At 39.0% G+C, this 26,602-nt stretch overlaps 2 protein-coding genes across 4 annotated transcripts in view; one reads left to right on the forward strand and one right to left on the reverse strand.

The window, feature by feature from the left end:
- Positions 1-26,602, forward strand: part of LOC106079506 (uncharacterized) — a 262,219-nt gene that overhangs the window by 143,649 nt on the left and 91,968 nt on the right. For all 3 annotated transcript variants that reach the window (XM_056015519.1, XM_056015522.1, XM_056015521.1), the window contains exons 18-20: positions 5,638-5,771; positions 16,227-16,437; positions 24,993-25,123. In XM_056015519.1, the coding sequence (XP_055871494.1) occupies positions 5,638-5,771; positions 16,227-16,437; positions 24,993-25,123 (476 nt within the window). The remainder of the gene's footprint in view (positions 1-5,637; positions 5,772-16,226; positions 16,438-24,992; positions 25,124-26,602) is intronic.
- LOC129923628 (uncharacterized) lies at positions 11,790-24,659 on the reverse strand. The gene is made up of 2 exons (XM_056015530.1): positions 24,108-24,659; positions 11,790-14,386 (listed from the first exon to the last, which is right to left on the reverse strand). The coding sequence occupies exon 2, from the start codon at positions 13,479-13,481 to the stop codon at positions 12,708-12,710; it is 774 nt and encodes a 257-aa protein (XP_055871505.1). The 5' UTR covers positions 13,482-14,386; positions 24,108-24,659; the 3' UTR covers positions 11,790-12,707.

The following is a 26,602-nucleotide window of genomic DNA, read 5'->3' on the forward strand; positions in this document are numbered from 1 at the left end:
ACGCATGCCTTGTAGACTTCCATTTTGGTCACCGTAGTTTGCTTATGTCGAGGCAGCCTTCCCTATGCGTTGTTTCATCTCCTCTTCTAGAGACAGGTCATCTGTAATTGTGGATCCCAGATAGCAGAATTCGTTTACGGCGTCCAGCTTGTTATCGTCTATGAGGATGGAGGGTGGTGCTGTAGCAGGTGGTTCTATAACATTTGTTTTCTTCGTGCTAATTAATAAGCCATATTCTTTACAGGCCTGAGAGAAGCGGGAATTGGTGACTGAAGTTCCTCTTGTGTGTGTGCCACTACCGCTGCGTCATTCACGAATAGCATATCTCTTACGTGGGTGGCTCTGATTTTAGTTTTTGACCCTCAGTCTGGCAATATTTAGGAGTTCCATCAAATCTGGAATGGAGATAGATGCCTTCTAGGATTTGTCAAACGCGTTGTGGATTAGCAGTGAAAATAATATTCCAAAGAGGGTTGGGGCCAGGACACATCCTTGTTTAACTTCGCTGTTTATACTGAAACTTTCAGAGCTGGCACCATTGAATTGCACTGTACCCATCATATTTTGGTGGAAAGATATGATTACATTTAGTAGCTTGGGTGGACAGCCAAATTTTAAAGAGGCCATCTCTGCTAACTAGATCAAAGGCCTTTTTTCAGGTCAATAAACGCAATGTACAAAGGCATCCTTTGTTCTCCAGTTGGCGGGTGGAGAAAATCATGTCAATCGTGATTCTGGATAGACCTGATCAGCGAGTTTTTGTAGCCTGGGAAGTATCACTCAAGCAAAGACTTTGCCTACAATACTTAGGAGGGAGATTTCCCTGTAATTGTTGCAGTCGCTTCTGTCACCTTTGTTCTTATACAGTGTAACGATTTTAGCTTCCTGCAGGTCTTGTGGCACAGCGCCTTTTTGCCAACATTTGCAAAGCAGTTCGTGTAGAGGTTAGATTAGAGTAGTTTTGCATTGTTTTAGAAGATCTGGGGGGATACCATCGCATCCGGGTGCTTAGCGGGCAGCAATGTTGTCTATGGCTTTGTTGAGCTCTGACAGGGTGGGTATTTCGTCTAGCTCGTTCATTGTGGGTAATTGTATGATGGCCTTAAGGGCTGAGTCAGAGACTGAGCTTGTTGTGGCGTAGAGCTCCGAGTAATGTTCAACCCATCTGTGCATTTGTTGGCACTTGTATGTGATGTGGTTGATTTCAGAGGTGCTGTCTTGTTTTGGGAGGGTCCGAGAGCCTTTTTGATTCCTTCGTACATCCCTCTTATGTTTACCCACTTGGGCTGCGAGCTGAATATTCTCACTGAGCTCTACCCAGTATTCATTGGCACAGATCCTTGCTGTCCTCTGTGCATTGGCTCTAGCTTCTTTCAGATTAAACAGGTTGCGTTGGGTAGGTTTTGCCTTGTAAGTAGCGAGTGCATCTCTCTTTGCTCTGAGGACAGGTGCTAAAATAACTGCTTTAGAGTCGAACCAATCATTTTGTTTTGTAATTTTTCTTCCAAAGATTTCCAGGGAAGTCTTTTGTATGGTGGACTTGAGGTGTTCACATTTTTCTGTTGCTGTATTTCCAGAGATATTTTTATACTCGCGTTCAAAAGATTCCGCAAACTGTATCTGGAGATCAGGGTGACACATCTTGCTTACATCCGATTGGGGTCTTCCAATCTGCTTGGTATGGGGGATTTTTTTGGGGAGAAGATTGATCTTACAACATACCAAGGAGTGATCTGTGTCACAGTCTGCACTGTGATAGGACCTGGTAAGCTTGACAAATTTTAAGCACTTTTGTCTTACCATGATTAGGTCTAGTTGGTGCCAGTGTTTGGAGCGAGGGTGCCGCAAAGATACTCTGTGCTGTGGTTTAGTCTTGAAATAGGTATTAGTGACGCAGAGGGAGTGTAGTGAACAAACCTCGAGGAGCCTTGGTCCATTTTCATTTACTTTTCCGATACCAAAACGCCCAATACAGCTGTCCCATGCAGAGTTGTCAGATCCAACGCGTGCATTGAAGTCGCCGAGGATGATAACCTGTTCTGTAGTTGGGATCTCGCTAAGAGCAGACCAAAGGTTGTCATAAAACATATCTTTGGCCTCTGGTGTGGAGCTCAGAGTAGGAGCGTAGGCACTTATCAAAGTCACGTGTCCAATAGATGTGTTAAGTCGTAGTGATAGGAGTCTTTCTGAACCGTTGCACTTCAGCCCTACTGTGTTCCGTAGTGTGTTCTTAACTGCAAAACCAACGCCATGTTCCCTTACTTCACTTTCGGCTTTGCCTTGCCAGAAGAAGGAGTAGTTTTTTTCTTTGATTGAACCAGAGTCAGCTAAACGAGTTTCCTGAAGGGCAGCAATGTCCACTTTGAGCCTGGACAGTTCATCGTTTATTATTGCAGATTTTCTGGCATCTTCTATATCTGGTAAGTTTTCATTAAGTCCAGTTTGTAGAGTACGCACATTCCACGTGCCCAGTTTAAGAGTGGAGCTCCTCTTACTTTTCTATATGTCGACTGGTACATTGGCTTTGTGCCTGCTTTTCAGATTTTGTCCAATCCTCGTGTACCCAAACGAGGAAGACAGGCATGACGGGACAGCACCTTATTGGCTACAATGACTTCATAATTAATATAGAATAAAGAACAGATCTATTCACTATTCACCTTGTGAGTTATGATACACAAGAAATCTATTTTAAAGAGTTTTACAATCTCAATAACTTGTTTGTTGACAAATGAATTACTGCCTAAGGACACCGATATGTATGCTATTCACATAACAATGTTCAATGAAGAAATTACGATTCGTATCTAAAATTAAAAAGAATTAAATATAAATGACAATTATTGAACATCTGTTACTGTTAATAATGTTCAAATTGAGTTGCAGGATAAATAGATCTACAAAATTATGTCTTCAATAAAAAGAATGTAAACATAGGAGGCACACAGTGGCATAGCTAGGGTGGGTGGAGGGGGGGGGAAGAATTTGAAAATTCCCCCGGGCACCCACTTGAGGAAGGCCACAAATGAGTGTTTTTAATTAATAAAATTAAATATTGCGCAAAATGCAGGGGCCCCCAAAGAGGTCAAGCCCCCTTGGCCCCCAAACGATGGAAAATTCCTAGCTACGTCCCTGGAGGCACAGCAGAGGTTTGGCTGCATTGAAATGTTTCAGTAAAATTCCAAAACTGTGGTTGAAAAACAGAATCATGTTTTAGCTTGTCCATCAACGTTCATGGTTCACCTAGATTTAGTGCGTAACAAACTTAATGAATAAGCAAAGAAATATACTGGATGTAGCGACTAGAGGAGACCTTCGCCTTGCTTTGGCTAATTTAAAGCTTGAAATTTTTAATATTGTCAGACTGCTGGAGGTACAAGGTTCCAATTAGCTTAATTTTACTTTGTAGTGAATTGAGAAAAAATAATGTTTATATTAAAACAAATAACAATTAAACCTAAAAACAGTAGGCTCATATTCAATAATTTAAAAGGGGACTATTCTTAGGATTTGAATGAAAGTCATAACAATGAGATTAATATTTATGTGTAATCACTGTAAATTATTTGAAATAATTTTAGTATAATGATAATATTGGCTGTTTTTGCCTTCGATTTCGAAGATTACGACTGAGTGCAGTGTTTCACATAACTACGCAAACCCAGTTGCGACCTACATATTTTCCCGAATTTATGGAGACTAAGCCGCTGTCTGCCGCAGTCTATTTAAGTTTTCTTTCTGTCTTTTGCGCCTGTCTTCAATAATGGCTTTTCTTTGAGTTTCAAATGTTTGTCCCGCTGCTTTTGTGAGAGCTCTCCAACTGTCTCTCTCAGGGGCCATCAGGTACTTTCCTCTATGCCAGTGAGGGCGAAATGGCGCCTGAGTGGATCTTTATAGCGCTTACGGTGGGCACCTCTGTAACACCGTCCAACTCTAAGCTCGCCAGAGAAAATTGTCTTTGGCATGCGGTCGTCTCCCATGCGGGATAAGTGTTATTGACAGCACAAAAATTAATAAATAGATGACATTTTGTTCAAATTTGCTTTCTCGCGCTTCTTTATAAGTGTTTTTCTTAGAGGGGACGCTTGCGGATTTTTTTAAAGAAAAAATACGAAAAGGGGGCGGTAGGCCAAAAAAGGTCGAAGACCGCTCGAGTGTAGTTCTTAAAATTAGATCTAGATCCTTTTTTTAGTGTCTTAAGTTTATTTTAGGGCTATAATACATACACTACGGTCCCAGTTAGTACCCAAGAAACATTTATGCCAAGTTTTATCAAGATTGGTCAAACGGTTTAGATTTCTATTCGGCACATACATATATACATACATAGGCCTTACATTCTACATTATAGTATAGATTATGAGACATTTCGTAGGACGTAATCATCTTCTTTTTTGAAGTAACGTCTGTATTATATAAGAAGATTAGTTAAACCAAGTCCACATCTAACTTCACATTCACTTTCAGCTATCCTTTGGTCTGTGGACCACAGGGGCGCCACACAAGATCCGTCAACCTTCTTTCTCCATTCTCCTGTCATTTGTCTTTGATAGAATTTCATTCTGATGTTCTTTCTGAAAATATTGAAACCTGCCTTTTTACCTCCTTGGGTGGACCACTTCGGGGTCCGATTTTGAGTTTGTGTCTTCGCCCAAACTGTCTTTGTAATCTTGTTCACTTCAGATTTTAAGGTAAAATTGTAGAAGATTTGTTTTAGAAACTAACAAGAACATCCCCCTAAACCAGTGATACTGTCCACTAGAACTTAAATAGGAAACTTTTCTATTGATAGAAACATCCCCCTAAACCAGTGATACTGTCCACTAGAACTTAAATAGGAAACTTTTCTATTGATAGAAACATCCACCTAAACCAGTGATACTGTCCACTAGAACTTAAATAGGAAACTTTTCTATTGATAGAAACATCCACCTAAACCAGTGATACTGTCCACTAGAACTTAAATAGGAAACTTTTCTATTGATAGAAACATCCACCTAAACCAGTGATACTGTCCACTAGAACTTAAATAGGAAACTTTTCTATTGATAGAAACATCCACCTAAACCAGTGATACTGTCCACTAGAACTTAAATAGGAAACTTTTCTATTGATAGAAACATCCACCTAAACCAGTGATACTGTCCACTAGAACTTAAATAGGAAACTTTTCTATTGATAGAAACATCCACCTAAACCAGTGATACTGTCCACTAGAACTTAAATAGGAAACTTTTCTATTGATAGAAACATCCACCTAAACCAGTGATACTGTCCACTAGAACTTAAATAGGAAACTTTTCTATTGATAGAAACATCCACCTAAACCAGTGATACTGTCCACTAGAACTTAAATAGGAAACTTTTCTATTGATAGAAACATCCACCTAAACCAGTGATACTGTCCACTAGAACTTAAATAGGAAACTTTTCTATTGATAGAAACATCCCCCTAAACCAGTGATACTGTCCACTAGAACTTAAATAGGAAACTTTTCTATTGATAGAAACATCCCCCTAAACCAGTGATACTGTCCACTAGAACTTAAATAGGAAACTTTTCTATTGATAGAAACATCCACCTAAACCAGTGATACTGTCCACTAGAACTTAAATAGGAAACTTTTCTATTGATAGAAACATCCACCTAAACCAGTGACACCTTCCACTAAGCCTACAGTTTATGAGCTGCCAGGGATGATGATCGACAGCGGAGCCAGAATTAAATGCATCAACGACGTAGCACTTGAGGACAAACGTGTTGTCATAAGGTCAGTTGAATTTAAAGTTGTCATAAGGTCAGTTGAATTTAAAGTTGTCATAAGGTCAGTTGAATTTAAAGTTGTCATAAGGTCAGTTGAATTTAAAGTTGTCATAAGGTCAGTTGAATTTAAAGTTGTCATAAGGTCAGTTGAATTTAAAGTTGTCATAAGGTCAGTTGTTATTACATAGAAGGCCATGAATTTAAATGTGTTATAAGATATATACTTAAGGTCATATATATATGACAGGAATACAGTATTTTCCGTGACTGCGCAATCCCAACTGAGACCTAGATATTCCGCCACATCCAGGCAAGCATAACCATTGTCCGCAGGTGGTCGGTTTAGATTTTCTTTTCACCTTCTGCGTTTGTCCTTGGCAGCAGATTTTCTTTTGGTCTCTTTTGATCTCGGCCTTTGCGAGTGACCTCCAGCTTTCTTGTTCTGAGGCCTCATGTAACCAGGTGCTCTCTTCTATGTCAGCCAAGGAAAGTTGACGCCTAAGCTGGCTTTTGAAGCGTTTACATGGGTCGCCTCTGTTATGTCGACCACCTTTTAGCTCACCAAACAAGACTGCCTTTGGCATACGTTCGTCTCCCATACGAGATACGTGCCCTACCCAGCGTAACTGTCGGACCAAAAGAAGTCCCTCTATACTGTCATACGGCGTTCGCAAGGACATCGCTGTTTGTAGTGCGGTCTTGCCACCATATGTCCATTAAGCAGCGCAAGCATCTTTGGTGGAAGCGCTCAAGAAGTCTTAGATGTTTCCTGTATTGTGTCAATGTCTCAGAGCCATACAGAAGGATTGAGAGAACCACCGCCTCGTAGTAAGCAGGCGGAGCGATCTGTTCCGACAAACTTTCGCCTGAAGGCGTCCAAAAGCGCTACTGGCCCTGGCCAAACGGTTATCAACTTCCCTTAAAAGTGAGGCGTCATTTGACACTATACTACCTCGATAAGTGAAGTGGTCTACCACATTAAGGGGCTGGCCGTTTACGGTGATCCTTGGGGCTGAGTATGTTTTATTGGGTGACTTCTGGAACATGACATCTGTTTACCCTAGGTTTATAGATAGACCGAAAGAGGCGGCAGCGTATGCAAATTTAATTACCGCGTTCTGGAGATCATGTTCATTGTGAGCTAGCAGGGCACAATCGTCGGCATAGAGAAGCTCTGTTATGATCATCTCCGTTGTGTTTGTATGGGATAGTTGACGTCGAAGATTGAACACATTGCCGTCAGAACGAAACCGGATATAGATGCCTTCGTTCACTTTCTGCCTCATTTGACCCAGCATAACGCCAAAGAAGATTGCGAATATTGGGAAGTGATCAGAAAGGGCACCATTGTGTCTGATCTGGCCTATTTGTCCCACGTGAAACTGCTTGAGAATGGATAGGAACGTAGGTGGGCATCCCAGTCTGGCCAAAATCCTCTACAAACCATCGCGACTGACCATGTCGAAAGCCTTGGTGAGGTCCACAAAGGCAGCGTATAGGTTCTGCTCTTTGCATTTTTCTTGTAATTGTTGCAGAAAAAATATCATGTCAGATGTACATCTACCGGCTCTGAAATCAACGGTTGAGCAACACTTGAGCAAAGATCTTTCCTACTACTGACAGAAGTGTAATGCCTCGATAGTTGGAGCAGTTAGAATTGTCACCCTTTTTGTATAGGGATATGATTAAGGAATCTCGAATTTCAGGTGGGACCACGCACTTCTCCCAGCATAGAGCGAACAAGTCTGTTAGCCTCTCAGTTAGGGCGACACCACCCATTTTAAATATTTCAGCGGGAAGTCCATCAGAGCCAGGTGTCTTGTGTTTTTTTAGTTTAGATATTGCTGTTTCATTCAACTAGAGACCATGGTGACGACAGCCCGGAGCGCATACTAATTTCCTCAAATGTCGGTGGGTCGTCAAGCTCCTCTCTCATAATTTTCTGGGGGACATTTGCAACAGCGATTCCTCCGATACGTGCCTTTTATCTCCAAACAGCATACTGTAGTGTTCTGTCCAGCGTTTTAGTATGTCCGCCTTGCTAGTTAATAGGGTAGAACCATCAGATGATCTTAGTGGTGCACTAGTCTGGTAAGTTGGGCCATAGGCACATCGAAGCGACTCATAGAAAGAGCGTGTGTCACCAGTGTCAGCATGTCTCTGCATGTTTACGGGCAGCTCAAGCCACCAATTATTTTTTAGTTCCCTGACCTTTGACTGCAGAGTGTGGCAAGAAGCTTTATAGAGAGTTCTGGCTGCTTTGTCATTAGGGTTTGCAAGAACAGAGCGATAGTATTTGTGCTTATTCTTTAACAGTTCTTGAATTGCGGTATTGTTCTCATCAAACCAGTCGCTGTTGGGTTTACTGCAGTATTCCACGACTTTGGCCGTCACGTCCTGAAGTATCGTTTTTAGCTGGCTCCAGTTACTCACTGGGTCATCGTCCTGGGGCTTTCGAAGATCAGCCTCGAGTAGTACACTGAAGCGCTCTCGTACGTCAGCCAGCCTTTCGACATCTAGCTTCTAGGCAGGCCACCTTTTTTACCAACTTGATGGTGATGTTTAGCTTCGTCCGGACAAGACGACGATCCGTGTAACAACCGGTACTGGGCATTACTCTAGTGTGCGTCACATCCCTGACATCACACTGCCTCACTATTATGTAATCCAACAGGTGTCAGTGCTTTGAGCGTGGATGCATCCATGTGGTCTTGAAGCGGCTTTTTTGTTTAAAGATTGTGTTGGTTATCGCAAGCTTTGCTTCAGAGCAGAGTTCCAACAGGAGCCTGCCATTATCGTTGCAGTTCCCAATGCCATGCCTACCTAGGACACCTGGCCAAGCGCTATAGTCGTTCCCCACTCTAGCGTTGAAGCCGCCCATGATAATAAGTTTGTCAGTAGTGTTCACCTTGCACAGGACTCATTCCAACCTAACCCACAGTGTACTACTTTTTAAACCCATTTGTATTTTATGTATTCTAATCTCAAATTCAATTACTAGAAAATATAAATGCAAGATGGTGGTCGGTAACGGTGGGACAGTGGGAGAGGAGGTAGATGCCTCGTATCTTCAGACTCCGACACTCACAGCTTCACGCTGGCCGCTCTCCATGCTTCGTCTCTTCAGACTCCGACACTCACAGCTTTAATCTGGCTGCTTTCCTTGCCTCGTATCTTCAGACTCCGACACTCACAGCTTTAATCTGGCTGCTTTCCTTGCCTCGTATCTTCAGACTCCGACACTCACAGCTTTAATCTGGCTGCTTTCCTTGCCTCGTATCTTCAGACTCCGACACTCACAGCTTTAATCTGGCTGCTTTCCTTGCCTCGTATCTTCAGACTCCGACACTCACAGCTTTAATCTGGCTGCTTTCCTTGCCTCGTATCTTCAGACTCCGACACTCACAGCGTCACGCTGGCCGTTCCCTTGCCTCGTATCTTCATACTCCGACACTCACAGCTTCACAATGGCCGCTCTCCTTGTGTTGACACCTCCTCCCTGAGAGCTATTAGTGTAACTGTTCCTTGAGGAACGGCGCATGGATTATTGACAGTACGTGGACGCTCTCGTTCAACTCTGCGCACCGTGCAACTCACAAGACACAACAAGAGGAGTTTTGTTTTGCTATTCATTCACTTCCTAATGACCTCCTCTAGCCATCATTTCCACCTAAGTGCCACATTGAGGCAGAATAATGTACAAGGGAGCGCTAAAAACAGAGAGAGTGATTGGAAGAGGTGGAGGAAAGAGCATTTCGAGAAGTGTAACGTGCCCGGAAGAGTGGAGTTTTGATAGGTGCGTCAGTCGGTATCAGAGAGGGCCGCAAACTGACCAGCTCTCGTTGCTGGTCTTGTTTGTCTTTACCTGCGTCAAAGGGAGATAAGCGAAAGGGGGCAGTAACTCTTCGCCAATGTGATAAAACGATTCAGTTGAGAGTGATGAGGGGGAAAAAAGGGAGGGGGAATTAGGTGTTAAAACGAAATGTAGAAAAGGGAAATAATTCAAGTAAAACTAATAAACTAGAATTAATTCTGTGATTACTGTAAGCGATATTGTCACAACAAAAAGTCTTGAATACAATATTCGATTGGTCCTAGACTTTTCATTTGGCAAGGAATATTCAAGCCATGGTTTTTTAGGGCCCCGTAAGGGGAAAAGCCGCTATTAGGTTTGTGCAAAATGTCCGTCTGTCACACTTTTATCTCGAAAACTAGAAGAGAAATGAAAAATATTATTTCACCATGCGGTGTGACTTCAAAAGTTTAGGTTCAACGGCTACTATTGGTTTTCTAAAAGCAAACCGTTTAGTTTATAAAATTAATTATGCAAGCGATTTTTTTCATAAAAATACACCAATTCTAAAACAATCACGTAAATGTAAGGGAGGCAATGTTACAATATGTTTACAAAGAATGAGCAACGCACGTGTATTTTCAGTATCACAAAGTCAAATATATTTATAAAATGTAAACTACAAGAAATGTTCACAACAAATGTAAATATTAGTTAAAGGTGTTTTTTTTTTCTGGTCAACTAGCTGCTAAAATTAAAAGAAAACATTTATGTTTTATTTATAAAGGCTAAGAATGCAATGTGTATGTAAATATCACGCACATTTTTTAAAATGGACTTTTTATGCAATGACTTTCGTGCAGTAGCGTAACGCAGCGACAAACCGGTTCTTTAAAATATTTTAGATAATCATATTTTATTTATTTTTTGTTTAGTGCTCTAATCAGGATAAAAGTCGCTTATTTTTGTCCGTTACGTTTATATAAAAAACAACAACAACACTAAACGCTATTGAAAATCTGATTTAACCTTTAATATTCCTTCCAAAACATTGCAATATTTTTTTATCTTGTTCCGGATGTTCTTGTGAAAAACAAATCAATGTCAACGAATGTTTGTTTGCTCTTCTAACTTATATTACATGTAATTTCCGTGCGATGAACTATGATGAACTATGAAGTTCCGATTTTAAAGGAAAACAACTTCCTAACACCAAAATATTATATACAAATCTCTCCTCAAGGCTATGGTACATCTAATTTTCATACGAGACTATTCAAAAATTTAATTAACGGTATTAGATTTATCTAGAATTCTCTTTTTCTCTCACTATATATACAAACATCCGGAACAATATATTATAAATACTTAAAACTATTGCGATGTTTCGGAAGGAAAATAAAAGGTTAATCAAATTTTCAATAGTTTTTTAGTATTTTCTTTTTCGATATTAACATGACAGACAAAATACACAAAAAATCTATATAAGGAATTTTATTAGAACTCGTTGCAATAGAGGCAGTGAACCCTCGTTAAATCTCTCGTGTTAATAAAAACTTTTTTTTTACAAGTCCATTGTGACGTAATGGATTTTTTTTCCTTTGACGTAATGTAAAGGAATTCTTTAAATGTAATGCTAAAAAAGAAATCGGTGCACCAATGTTTATGAACCCTCGATAACGGGCTCGTATTGATGAAGACATTTTTTAGTCTAACTAGGCCGTCTGACGTAGTGGATTTTTTTCCTTTTTGTCTATGATCCCTCGATAACTTGTTCGTATTGATGAAGACATTTTTAGTCTAACTAGGTATTTGACGTCATATGGAACGAATTCTTCAAATGAAATGCTAAATCAACTCGGTATAGTAATGTTTATTAAACCTCGTTATCTAAGGCGTATTTAAAAAAGGCATGATAGCTAGATTTAGATCTAATCTAGATTTTTAAAAGTAGATCTAGTTTTTTTTACAGTATATCTAGATTTTTTAAAACTAGATCTGGATTTATATTTTATTTAAAATCGTTGTAGAGTCTAGATGTAGAATTTCTAGGTCTAGTTTAGACTGAATCAAGATATAGAATTTCAATTTCTAGACTTAAAGTGTAAATTTTGATTTCCAAATGTCTAGATCAATATTGTAATGCTATAATATACTAAAACTAATCTACTATTTTTTATTTTAATTTTGCATTCAGTCTATTGATAGATTATCTAGGATTTTTTTTTGGATGGGGCATAAATCTAGTCTAAATTATTCTAAATTTATATTATAGATCTAGATCTAGTAGATATAGAAATTAAGAGTGCTAAATCAAAAAGTTTAGTTTATGTAGTAGATCTACATCCTTATTCTAGTTCCGTTTAAATGATAATGCCAATAGCTCTGATGATAACTGTGCTGAGACATCAAAGTACAAGCACAATATATCTGTTCTTTTTTTTTCAATAACAAATCAATGCTGAAAGATTATCTAAAATCGCTCATCTGACATAGTGTACATATACTGAACTGATGATCTCGACGGTCCCGGGTTGTTTGTTTGTTTTATATGTTTCGGATGTTCCTTCAGAGTTGAAGTTAGTTTACTTCCTAGTCCAAACTGTAATAGACACACTAAAGCAACAAGAGTCTCAAGTAACACTTGATTTTTATTAGTCTCTTGTTAGTCTCTTGACTCTAGCATCTTGTTCTCAATCTGACCTCCTTTTACACACAGTCCTCACTTACTTTCCATGCTGTTCACTCAACCATGGACAATGAAAATCCACTGGTCATTTCATACACAGGCACACACACTGTACTACGGCTACTCCACTTACTATCAAATCTCCTTGAAAGCATTCGGATATTTATCGACTATACAAAAAATGATTTTTCTGTCTCACTCTAAACATAAATTAGTCAACTGAATACATGTTTAACACAACAGAATATTCAATTGATAATATTATCAATAGTAACAATATAAGTTATAAAATGTGTAGTAAAAAACTAAGAGTTTAGGTTTACAAATAGAGACATTAATTATATCTAATTGCATAATAATAAAAAAACATGTATCTAATTATCTGCGTCAAGGTAACGTACTGGTGGCCAAACTTGCCTTCCATATCGAGTTATCACTGGTGGCGGATTGATAGTAGTAGACTAGTAGTCTGTTCCTGTTGCTTTTAATGATTTAACTGTATGGAATTTAGCTCTGGTGATATGAAGGGAGAGTAATCCTTGAAGGATTACGGGCACGACATGGCCTAAATTGTGCCGATGTGCCAAAAACTTAAAACTCAAACCCATTCTCTGGCTGTATAGGTTGACTATGACTGTCTCTGGGGTGTCCATTTCAAAAATATCAGGCATAACTTCTGATCTTGTACATGTGTCTCTTAACATTCTTCTATTTCTTCGGTATGTTACCCCATTGTGTGGTTTTACCCAGTAGGATCTTGGGGTCTCCGCTTCTGAGATGACCACTGCTGGTTCCCATAAATCGCCACACTGCTGGTTCCCATAAATCCACACTTTGCTCCAAACTTGAATGTGTGGTCGCTCGCTGCGTCTCACTATTTTATTATAGTATTTTACTTGATTACTTTTTCTTGTTTTCCAAGCATTTTCTTGTTTGTCTGGGATTTGAGGTCTGAGATAGGCCTCCGTTGTCGGAAGATTTGTCCTCAGACGGCGGCCCATGAGCAGCCGTGTAGGTGAAGGTCCATCAGGGCATGGAGCATTTCGAGAGTGCAAGAGGGCCATATATGGGTCTTGACCCGACATTCTAGCTTTATTTAGAAGCTGTTTCACTGTTTGTATGACCCGTTCTGCCGTACCATTAGATTGTGGAAATCTGGGGCTAGACGTAATGTGCTTAAATCCCCAGCTTTTAGAAAATTTCAGAAATTTCTTCACAAGCAAATGAGGGTCCATTGTCACTAATTACTTCCCTTGGGATACCATGTCGAGCAAATTGTGATATTCATATGTATGATCCCATCTGAAGCTTTTAGTGTTGGGAGAAGATTTATCTAAAAAAATTTACTATAGTGATCTACAAGAAGTAAATAGTTCTTACCAAGATACTCAAAAATATCAGCTCCGATTTTTTCCCAAGGAAGTACAGGAGTATCATGTGGTAACAATGGCTCCTTTTGCTGGGACTTCTGGTGTTCGTTACACACTGCACATGTTGATACCATGTTTTATAATCTGCTTAGACATTCCAGGCCAGAAGAACACCTCCTTAGCTGTAACAAGACATCTATCGCGCCCAAGGTGACCTTGGTGCAGTCTTTGAAGCATTTCTTTCTGCAATGTCGACCTTGGGAAGGTACTGGGCTTTGTCCGGGAGGTAGGGGTTGTCTACGAAGATTTGATTTATGAATTGTGAACATGTTGTTGTACATCTGGTGGTGACACAGATGGGGGTAGTGCTGTGTGTTTTTAGCTTACCCCAAATCGCCACAGTCCAGCGCAGGACGAGCGGTCAACTGAGACCAGTGACAGTACACGCCAGTTCGGCAAGGACCAGTGTCGTAAATATTACGCACGCAAGTCACGGCGAAACTGGAGTGGTCAAGAAGGTTCGAGGCCAGAAAAGACACTATATAAGAGCGAGTGTATCAAAATCACGTTACCTCGCAATGTGACCAGTACGAGGCGAGAACCAGCACGGTGTGTGAAGTCAGGCGGAGCAAGACTAGGTTTTTGTAAAGACAGTGTTAATGTTGTTGCCAATTGTGATGTATTTGAAATTAAACTGACTGATACTTAAGAGCCCTGAGTTGTGAGGTTCTTTAAGTTCGTTGTGTCGTGTGGTGCAGTTTGAAGAGAGCCTGGATAGTAGGAGAGATCGTAACAATATAATATTTACATAAGAGTTTTACCAAATTATTAAATTTTTACTACCTTTACTATTTTAACTGTGAATAGACCTTGTGTTTAATGATTTAACTGTATAGAATTTAGCCCTTGTTATATAAAGGGAGAGTGATCCTTGAAGTCTTTTGAGTTTAAAATTGTTAAATTGGACCAATCTTTTCATTTGGGGCTCACTCACCTTTTGGGGCTCACTCACCTGACTTCTTTAACCCGCGACCCGGGGGGGGGGGGACGAAGGAGGATGAAAGCGGAACCATGCAACAATTACCAGGCTGGACCATCGCTCGATGGTACAGCGAACGGAAACGATTTGAATAGCCCTGGGCGTTAGAAGCGTCGACTCAAAGGGATGTACGTGGACACCATAATTTAATGTCCCTGGACTTTACGGTTGCGTGCTTTTGTTTCGGCGTTTGGGGCGTAACTTTCAATTTTAATGTTCCTGAACTTAACGGCTGCGTACGTTTGTTTCGACGTCTGGGTGCAACTTGGGATGTGTGTTTATGGTCTATAATTTGGGAGTTGGATCTAACCTTGGTGTAATAGGATGTTTGTGTTCTACCCTGGTCAGTTTAGTGTAAAAATAGGCTATACAATGCTAACTAGTGGTTAAGTGGGGGGGGGGGAATGTTCCGCACTGGTCAGTTCTGTATTGAGAAGGGACGCGTTTCGTCACAAAGACTTGAGATGAACTGCTAACATGTAAAGACTTGAGATGAACTGCTAGGATGTAAAGACTTGAGATGAACTACTAGAAAGTAAAGACTTGAGATGAACTGCTAGAATGTAAAGACTTAAGATGAATTGCTAAATTGTAAAGACTTGAGATGAACTGCTAGAATGTAAAGACTTGAGATGAACTGCTAGAATGTAAAGACTTGAGATGAAGTGCTAGAATGTACAGATTTGAGATGAACTGCTAGAATGTACAGATTTGAGATGAACTGCTAGAATGTAAAGACTTGAGATGAACTAGTAGAATGTAAAGACTTGAGATGAACTGCTAACATGTAAAGACTTGAGATGAACTGCTAGAATGTAAAGACTTAAGATGAACTTCTAGAATGTACAGATTTGAGATGTACTACTGGAAAGTAAAGATTTGAGATGAACTGCTAGAATGTAAAGACATGAAAGGAACTACTAGAATGTACAGATTTGAGATGAACTGCTAGAATATAAAGACTTGAGATGAACTACTAGAATGTAAAGATTTGAAATGAACTGCTAGAACGTAAAGACTTGAGATGAACTTCTAGAATGTAAAGACTTGTGATAAACTGCTAGAATGTAAAGACTTGAGATGAACTGCTTGAATGTAAAGACTTGAGATGAACTGCTAGAATGTAAAGACTTGAGATGAACTACTAGAAAGTAAACAATTGAGATGAACTGCTAGAATGTAAAGACTTGAGATGAACTACTAGAATGTAAAGACTTGAGATGAACTACTAGAAACTAAAAACTTCAGATGAACTGCTAGAATGTAAAGACTTGAGATGAACTGCTAGAATGTAAAGACTTCAGATGAACTACTAGAATGTATAGAATTTAGATGAACTGCTAGAATGTAAAGACTTGAGATGAACTGCTAGAATGTAAAGACTTGAGATGAACTGCTAGAATGTAAAGACTTGAGATGAACTGCTAGAATGTAAAGACTTGTGATGAACTGCTAGAATGTAAAGACTTGAGATGAACTGCTAAAATGTAAAGACTTGAGAGATTGATTGTCTGAAGTTAAAATGTGTGTGTGTTTCATTTACATCTTAAAATATATTTGTATTTCCACAGAGTAGACTTTGACGTCCCAAACTCCAAATCTACTACTATCAGTAACGACTATAGAATACGAATGACGATACCTACTATCAAGTATGCACTACGTCACCGAGCTAAGTCAGTTGTCATTATGGCTCACTGTGGCCAGCCAGGTGGAAAAAAGATTTCAGAATTGTCTCTAAAGCTGATCTGTGAAGCCCTTGCTACTCTACTAGGACAAACGGTGGCGTCAAGTTTTCTTACACTATTTCTTTGACTTTCCCAAACCTTGTCATTAATGTTTGTACGTTTGTACGAGTTTTATTTGTACTAAGCTTTTATGAATTCTATCTGGTACACACTTTGAACTAGTTATTTCTCCCACACCCATGTACACAATTATTTATAGTACTTTAGAAAACATGATGAATCAATACATATAATAATTAACCAGTTAGTCAATTAATTACTGTTATGGTAATTAATTATTTTGTTTGATACCAATAAGGAAAATTAATCCTTCAGTATTAAGAGATATGGGTAAATATGTGGGAAGTTTTACTCTTATATAATTGTACACGTTGTTTCACCCAAGGAGCTGCAGTGGCTAAGTGGTAGGCGGCGGGGGGTAGAATCTTGGGGAAGAAAGACATTTTTTATTTCGGGATTATTAGGACGCCAGCTCTAAAAAATGCCCGACATGAGAGCTTGACCTGCTCTGTCCTAGAGATGTTCTGAAAGGGGGACGTCTTTCTCTCCCCCCCCCTCCATTCTCAGATCAAGTTGAAACTTTAAAAAATTATTTCTTGTACCTCAAATAGCACGAATCTATTTGACCAATTAGTCAATTAAATATTTGGTAATTAATTATTTTGTTTGATATTGAAAAATACATTTTACATTTTTTAGTTATATAATTGTAAATGTGGAGTCCATCCCCTTATATAAGCCTTTTTTAAAAAAAGTATTTCTTTTTTTTTTAATTTTTTTTTTGAGTTTTAACTTGCTGGGAAATCTAGTGAAACAAATCTTTGGAGAACATAAACTACTGAACAGCTCACAAACTATTTGCAGCAAATTGAGTTAGATCGAGTTTTACACATTAACATAAACTCCTACACATGTTAGCAGAGACCTAGGATCTAGTCCTACATATGTTAGTATAGAGATCTAGTCCTACGTATGTTAGCATAGAGATCTAGTCCTACGTATGTTAGCATAGAGATCTAGTCCTACGTATGTTAGCATAGAAATCTAGTCCTACGTATGTTAGCATAAAGATCTAGTCCTACGTATGTTAGCATAGAGATCTAGTCCTACGTATGTTAGCATAGAGATCTAGTCCTACGTATGTTAGCATAGAGATCTAGTCCTACGTATGTTAGCAGAGACCTAGGATCTAGTCCTACGTATGTTAGCAGAGACCTAGGATCTAGTCCTACACATGTTAGCAGAGACCTAGAATCTAGTCCTACACATGTTAGCAGATACCTAGGATCTAGTCCTACATATATAAGCATAGAGATCTAGTCCTACGTATGTTAGCAGATACCTAGGATCTAGTCCTATGTATGTAAGCATAGAGATCAGGTCCTACGTATGTTAGCAGATACCTAGGATCTAGTTCTATTTATGTTAGCATAGAGATCTAGGATCTACTCCTACACATGTTAGCAGAGACCTAGGATCTAGTCCTACGTATGTTAGCAGATACCTAGGATCTAGTTCTACTAATGTTAGCATAGAGATCTAGGATCTAGTCCTACATATGTTAGCAGAGACCTAGGATCTAGTCCTACGTCTGTTAGCAGAGACCTAGGATCTAGTCCTACGTATGTTAGCAGATACCTAGGATCTAGGATCTAGTTCTACTAATGTTAGCATAGAGACCTAGGATCTAGTCCTACTAATGTTAGCATATAGACCTAGGATCTAGTTCTAATAATGTTAGCATAGAGACCTAGGATCTAGTCCTACGTATGTTAGCAGAGACCTAGGATCTAGGATCTAGTTCAACTAATGTTAGCATAGAGATCTAGAATGTAGTCCTACGTATGTTAGCATATACCTAGGATCTAGTCCTATGTATGTTAGAATAGAGATCTAGTATCTAGTCCTACGTATGTTAGCAGCGACCTAGAATCTAGTCCTACATATGTTAGTATAGAGATCTAGGATCTAGTCCTACATATGTTAGCATAGAGATCTAGGATCTAGTCCTACGTATGTTAGCAGAGACCTAAAAATTAGTCCTACGTATGTTAGCAGAGACCTAGGATCTAGTCCTACATATGTTAGCATAGAGATCTAGTCCTACGTATGTTAGCAGAGACCTAGGATCTAGTCCTACATATGTTAGTATAGAGATCTAGTGGTACGTATGTAGGCAGATACCTAGGATCTAGTTCTACGTATTTTAGTATAGAGACCTAGGATCTAGTCCTATGTATGTTAGCAGAGATCTAGGATCTAGTCCTACATATGTTAGCATAGAGACCTAGGATCTATTCCTACGTATGTTAGCAGAGATCTAGGATCTATTCCTACGTATGTTAATATAGAGATCGAGTCGTACGTATGTAGGCAGATACCTAGGATCTAGTCCTACGTATGTTAGCAGATACCTAAGATCTAGTCCTACGTATGTTAGCAAAGACCTAGGATCTAGTCCTACACATGTTAGCAGAGACCTAGAATCTAGTCCTACACATGTTAGCAGATACCTAGGATCTAGTCCTACATATATAAGCATAGAGATCTAGTCCTACGTATGTTAGCAGATACCTAGGATCTAGTCCTATGTATGTAAGCATAGAGATCAGGTCCTACGTATGTTAGCAGATACCTAGGATCTAGTTCTATTAATGTTAGCATAGAGATCTAGGATCTACTCCTACACATGTTAGCAGAGACCTAGGATCTAGTCCTACGTATGTTAGCAGATACCTAGGATCTAGGATCTAGTTCTACTAATGTTAGCATAGAGATCTAGGATCTAGTCCTACATATGTTAGCAGAGACCTAGGATCTAGTCCTACGTCTGTTAGCAGAGACCTAGGATCTAGTCCTACGTATGTTAGCAGATACCTAGGATCTAGGATCTAGTTCTACTAATGTTAGCATAGAGACCTAGGATCTAGTCCTACTAATGTTAGCATAGAGACCTAGGATCTAGTTCTAATAATGTTAGCATAGAGACCTAGGATCTAGTCCTACGTATGTTAGCAGATACCTAGGATCTAGTCCTACGTATGTTAGTATAGAGATCTATGATATAGTCCTACGTATGTTAGTATAGAGATCTAGGATCTAGTCCTACGTATGTTAGTATAGAGATCTAGGATCTAGTCCTACGTATGTTAGCAGAGACCTAGGATCTAGTCCTACGTATGTTAGCAGAGACCTAGGATCTAGTCCTACTAATGTTAGCATAGAGACCTAGGATCTAGTCCTACATATGTTAGTATAGAGACCTAGGATCTATGCCTACGTATGTTAGCAGAGATTTAGGATCTAGTAATACATATGTTAGCATAGAGACCTAGGATCTAGTCCTACATTTGTTAGCATAGAGACCTAGGATCTATTCCTACGTATGTTAGTAGAGATCTAGGATCTAGTAATACATATGTTAGCATAGAGACCTAGGATCTAGTCCTACATTTGTTAGCATAGAGACCTAGGATCTATTCCTACGTATGTTAGCAGAGATCTAGGATCTAATAATACATATGTTAGCATAGAGACCTAGGATCTAGTCCTACGAATGTTAGCAGAGACCTAGGATCTAGTCCTACGCATGTTAGAATAGAGATCTAGGATCTAGTCCTACGTATGTTAGCAGATACCTAGGATCTAGTCCTATGTATGTTAGTATAGAGATCTACGATCTAGTCCTACATATGTTAGCATAGACATCTAGTCGTACGTATGTTAGCAGATACCTAGGATCTAGTCCTACATATGTTAGCATAGAGATCTAGGATCTAGTCCTACGTATGTTAGCAGAGACCTAGAATCTAGTCCTACATATGTTAGCATAGAGATCTAGGATCTAGTCCTACGTATGTTAGCAGATACCTAAGATCTAGTCCTACGTATGTTAGCAAAGACCTAGGATCTAGTCCTACACATGTTAGCAGAGACCTAGAATCTAGTCCTACACATGTTAGCAGATACCTAGGATCTAGTCCTACATATATAAGCATAGAGATCTAGTCCTACGTATGTTAGCAGATACCTAGGATCTAGTCCTATGTATGTAAGCATAGAGATCAGGTCCTACGTATGTTAGCAGATACCTAGGATCTAGTTCTATTAATGTTAGCATAGAGATCTAGGATCTACTCCTACACATGTTAGCAGAGACCTAGGATCTAGTCCTACGTATGTTAGCAGATACCTAGGATCTAGGATCTAGTTCTACTAATGTTAGCATAGAGATCTAGGATCTAGTCCTACATATGTTAGCAGAGACCTAGGATCTAGTCCTACGTCTGTTAGCAGAGACCTAGGATCTAGTCCTACGTATGTTAGCAGATACCTAGGATCTAGGATCTAGTTCTACTAATGTTAGCATAGAGACCTAGGATCTAGTCCTACTAATGTTAGCATAGAGACCTAGGATCTAGTTCTAATAATGTTAGCATAGAGACCTAGGATCTAGTCCTACGTATGTTAGCAGATACCTAGGATCTAGTCCTACGTATGTTAGTATAGAGATCTATGATATAGTCCTACGTATGTTAGTATAGAGATCTAGGATCTAGTCCTACGTATGTTAGTATAGAGATCTAGGATCTAGTCCTACGTATGTTAGCAGAGACCTAGGATCTAGTCCTACGTATGTTAGCAGAGACCTAGGATCTAGTCCTACTAATGTTAGCATAGAGACCTAGGATCTAGTCCTACATATGTTAGTATAGAGACCTAGGATCTATGCCTACGTATGTTAGCAGAGATTTAGGATCTAGTAATACATATGTTAGCATAGAGACCTAGGATCTAGTCCTACATTTGTTAGCATAGAGACCTAGGATCTATTCCTACGTATGTTAGTAGAGATCTAGGATCTAGTAATACATATGTTAGCATAGAGACCTAGGATCTAGTCCTACATTTGTTAGCATAGAGACCTAGGATCTATTCCTACGTATGTTAGCAGAGATCTAGGATCTAATAATACATATGTTAGCATAGAGACCTAGGATCTAGTCCTACGAATGTTAGCAGAGACCTAGGATCTAGTCCTACGCATGTTAGAATAGAGATCTAGGATCTAGTCCTACGTATGTTAGCAGATACCTAGGATCTAGTCCTATGTATGTTAGTATAGAGATCTACGATCTAGTCCTACATATGTTAGCATAGACATCTAGTCGTACGTATGTTAGCAGATACCTAGGATCTAGTCCTACATATGTTAGCATAGAGATCTAGGATCTAGTCCTACGTATGTTAGCAGAGACCTAGAATCTAGTCCTACATATGTTAGCATAGAGATCTAGGATCTAGTCCTACGTATCTAGTACTACGTATGTTAGTAAAGAGATCTAGGATCTAGTCCTACGTATGTTAGCAGAGACCTAGGATCTAGTCCTACATATGTTAGTATAGAGATCTATGACCTAGTCCTACGTATGTTAGCAGAGACCTAGGATCTAGTCCTACATATGTTAGTATAGAGACCTAGGATCTAGTCCTACGTATGTTAGTATAGAGACCTAGGATCTAGTCCTACATGTTAGTATAGAGACCTAGGATCTATTCCTACGTATGTTAGCAGAGACCTAGGATCTAGTCCTTTATATGTTAGTATAGAGATCTAGGATCTAGTACTACGTATGTTAGTATAGAGATCTATGATCTAGTCCTACGTATGTTAGTATAGAGATCTATGATATAGTCCTACGTATGTTAGTATAGAGATCTAGGATCTAGTCCTACGTATGTTAGTATAGAGATCTAGGATCTAGTCCTACGTATGTTAGCAGAGACCTAGGATCTAGTCCTACGTATGTTAGCAGAGACCTAGGATCTAGTCCTACTAATGTTAGCATAGAGACCTAGGATCTAGTCCTACTAATGTTAGCATAGAGACCTAGGATCTAGTCCTACGTATGTTAGCAGAGACCTAGGATCTAGTTCTACTAATGTTAGCATAGAGACCTAGGATCTAGTCCTACGTATGTTAGCAGATACCTAGGATCTAGTCCTACGTATGTTAGTATAGAGATCTATGATATAGTCCTACGTATGTTAGTATAGAGATCTAGGATCTAGTCCTACGTATGTTAGTATAGAGATCTAGGATCTAGTCCTACGTATGTTAGCAGAGACCTAGGATCTAGTCCTACGTATGTTAGCAGAGACCTAGGATCTAGTCCTACTAATGTTAGCATAAAGACCTAGGATCTAGTCCTACATATGTTAGTATAGAGACCTAGGATCTATGCCTACGTATGTTAGCAGAGATTTAGGATCTAGTAATACATATGTTAGCATAGAGACCTAGGATCTAGTCCTACATTTGTTAGCATAGAGACCTAGGATCTATTCCTACGTATGTTAGCAGAGATCTAGGATCTAGTAATACATATGTTAGCATAGAGACCTAGGATCTAGTCCTACATTTGTTAGCATAGAGACCTAGGATCTATTCCTACGTATGTTAGCAGAGATCTAGGATCTAATAATACATATGTTAGCATAGAGACCTAGGATCTAGTCCTACGAATGTTAGCAGAGACCTAGGATCTAGTCCTACGCATGTTAGAATAGAGATCTAGGATCTAGTCCTACGTATGTTAGCAGATACCTAGGATCTAGTCCTATGTATGTTAGTATAGAGATCTACGATCTAGTCCTACATATGTTAGCATAGACATCTAGTCGTACGTATGTTAGCAGATACCTAGGATCTAGTCCTACATATGTTAGCACAGAGATCTAGGATCTAGTCCTACGTATGTTAGCAGAGACCTAGAATCTAGTCCTACATATGTTAGCATAGAGATCTAGGATCTAGTCCTACGTATCTAGTACTACGTATGTTGTATAGATGTAGTACTAACTACATATGTTAGTATAGAGATCTAGGATCTAGTCCTACGTATGTTAGCAGAGACCTAGGATCTAGTCCTACATATGTTAGTATAGAGATCTATGACCTAGTCCTACGTATGTTAGCAGAGACCTAGGATCTAGTCCTACATATGTTAGTATAGAGACCTAGGATCTAGTCCTACGTATGTTAGTATAGAGACCTAGGATCTAGTCCTACATGTTAGTATAGAGACCTAGGATCTATTCCTACGTATGTTAGCAGAGACCTAGGATCTAGTCCTTTATATGTTAGTATAGAGATCTAGGATCTAGTCTTACGTATGTTAGTATAGAGATCTATGATCTAGTCCTACGTATGTTAGTATAGAGATCTATGATATAGTCCTACGTATGTTAGTATAGAGATCTAGGATCTAGTCCTACGTATGTTAGTATAGAGATCTAGGATCTAGTCCTACGTATGTTAGCAGAGACCTAGGATCTAGTCCTACGTATGTTAGCAGAGACCTAGGATCTAGTCCTACTAATGTTAGCATAGAGACCTAGGATCTAGTCCTACTAATGTTAGCATAGAGACCTAGGATCTAGTCCTACGTATGTTAGCAGAGACCTAGGATCTAGTTCTACTAATGTTAGTATAGAGATCTAGGATCTAGTCCTACGTATGTTAAAAGATACATAGGATCTAGTCCTACATATGTTAGTATAGTGATCTAGGATCTAGTTCTACATATGTTAGTATAGAGATCTAGGATCTAGTCCTATGTATGTTAGAAGATACCTTGGATCTAGTCCTACATATGTTAGTATAGAGATCTAGGATCTAGTCCTATGTTTGTTAGAAGATACCTTGGATCTAGTCCTTCATGTTGTTACAACTTTGGTGGCGAAGATCTTAGGAATAATTGTGTGTGTAATAAGCTGACACAGAGAACACTGCCAAGCGCTATGTCAACCTTAAATTTTGACGACGGGCTAGGCTTCAGGAAACTAGTGTAATCTGTCCACTGCTCATGCAACGAATACTTGATATGGTCATGTGATCCTCCAGAAGGAACGAGCGATGTTTGATTAGTTTCGAGATATCCTTCGAGGACACTTTAAAAAAGCGAAGGTGTTAGAGTCAAGGCCATTCACGATCGAAGGATTCACGATGATTCACGGTTCAGTGATTCCAGTGTGAAGTCAGTAGAATCCACTACGAATCCTAGACAAGAGGGAGGGTTCAGCAGTACAGAGTTTATACAGCACTACGGTTATCTACAATAACTACGGTGAAGCATGTGTTTAGTCTGTGTTATTTGTGGCCATTTGTACAGTTTTGGCTGGGATTTAATAGACATTAAAATGTAACGTTAAGTTGGAGCGCAAGTTTTTTGAATTGGTTGTAACGTGTTGTGCAGAGAGCCTGTCTACAGAATGTCGTTACAATATGTCAGCATAGAGCGAAGATCTAGTGCTACAATGTTTGGTATTTCAATAAACGCCACATCATAAAACTTTATAAATATTTAAACAAAAAGTAAAACAGACGAACAAAAAAAAAACAGAAAATATTCTTCTAAGGCAAATAAAAATAAATCTTTCTTCTAGGGTATAATACAGCTACATAATTTTTTTCTAAGTTTGACAAAGCTCTTTGAAATTGAAACCTTTGTTTTTTTAACTTATCAAAAAAAAAAAAGGAAAATTTGTTTGCATGCAAACTCAAAGAAATATTTTCTCTGTGTTCAGGTTCTGTTTATTCCCGAGACTGTGGGGAAATCTGTAGAGTCTGTCTTGAACCAAATTCACCCAGGGAACATAATCATGGTGGAGAATCTGAGATTTAATCCAGGGGAAACTGGAGAAAGTTGTTCAAATAGGTGATCTATTTTATCTTTGTTCTAGTGAGTTTCTTTATAGTATGGAGAAACGTTTTGTTAGTGTCACATGATAGTTAAAGGCAGGTCAGAACTATTTGTACAAGTTTTAGATAAATGGTAGAAATTAAAACATATGTCACTTTATGGCTTACATACACAAGTGAATAGAAAGAATCTAATACTATACACTTTGAAACTAACTGCTAGTTTAAAGGAATCCTATATCATGCTTGTAGTGCTTGCATAGAGTGTAGAGCTTGTATAGAGTGTAGAGCTTGTATAGATTGTAGAGCTTGTATAGAGTGTAGAGCTTGTATAGATTGTAGAGCTTGTATAGAGTGTAGAGCTTGTATAGATTGTACAGCTTGTATAGAGTGTAGAGCTTGTATAGAGTGTAGAGCTTGTATAAATTGTAGAGCTTGTAGAGCTTGTATAGAGTGTAGAGCTTGTAAAGAGTGTAGAGCTTGTATAGAGTGTAGAGCTTGTATAGAGTGTAGAGCTTGTATAGAGTGTAGAGCTTGTATAGATTGTAGAGCTTGTATAGAGTGTAGAGCTTGTAGAGATTGTAGAGCTTGTATAGATTGTAGAGCTTGTATAAATTGTAGAGCTTGTATAGAGTGTAGAGCTTGTATAGAGTGTAGAGCTTGTATAGAGTGTAGAGCTTGTATAAATTGTAGAGCTTGTATATAGTGTAGAGCTTGTATAGAGTGTAGAGCTTGTATAGAGTGTAGAGCTTGTATACAGTGTAGAGCTTGTATAGATTGTAGAGATTGTATAGAGTGTAGAGCTTGTATAAATTGTAGAGCTTGTATAGAGTGTAGAGCTTGTATAGAGTGTAGAGCTTGTATAGATTGTAGAGCTTGTATAGAGTGTAGAGCTTGTATAGATTGTAGAGCTTGTAGAGAGTGTAGAGCTTGTATAAATTGTAGAGCTTGTATAGAGTGTAGAGCTTGTATAGATTGTAGAGCTTGTATAGAGTGTAGAGCTTGTATAGATTGTAGAGCTTGTATAGAGTGTAGAGCTTGTATAAATTGTAGAGCTTGTATAGATTGTAGAGCTTGTATAGATTGTAGAGCTTGTATAGAGTGTAGAGCTTGTATAGATTGTAGAGCTTGTATAAAGTGTAGAGCTTGTATAGATTGTAGAGCTTGTATAGAGTGTAGAGCTTGTATAAATTGTAGAGCTTGTATAGATTGTAGAGCTTGTTTAGAGTGTAGAGCTTGTAGAGCTTGTAGAGCTTGTATAGAGTGTAGAGCTTGTATAAATTGTAGAGCTTGTATAGAGTGTAGAGCTTGTATAGAGTGTAGAGCTTGTAGAGAGTGTAGAGCTTGTAGAGATTGTAGAGCTTGTATAGAGTGTAGAGCTTGTATAAATTGTAGAGCTTGTATAGAGTGTAGAGCTTGTATAGAGTGTAGAGCTTGTAGAGATTGTAGAGCTTGTATAGAGTGTAGAGCGTGTATAAATTGTAGAGCTTGTATA

The sequence above is a fragment of the Biomphalaria glabrata genome, chromosome 17 (assembly GCF_947242115.1).
Source record: "Biomphalaria glabrata chromosome 17, xgBioGlab47.1, whole genome shotgun sequence".
NCBI classification, from domain to species: domain Eukaryota; kingdom Metazoa; phylum Mollusca; class Gastropoda; family Planorbidae; genus Biomphalaria; species Biomphalaria glabrata.

Excerpts from the sequence above, each read along its gene's own strand:
- LOC129923628 (XM_056015530.1), bottom strand. The coding sequence starts at position 13,481 with ATGGACCCTCATTTGCTTGTGAAGAAATTTCTGAAATTTTCTAAAAGC.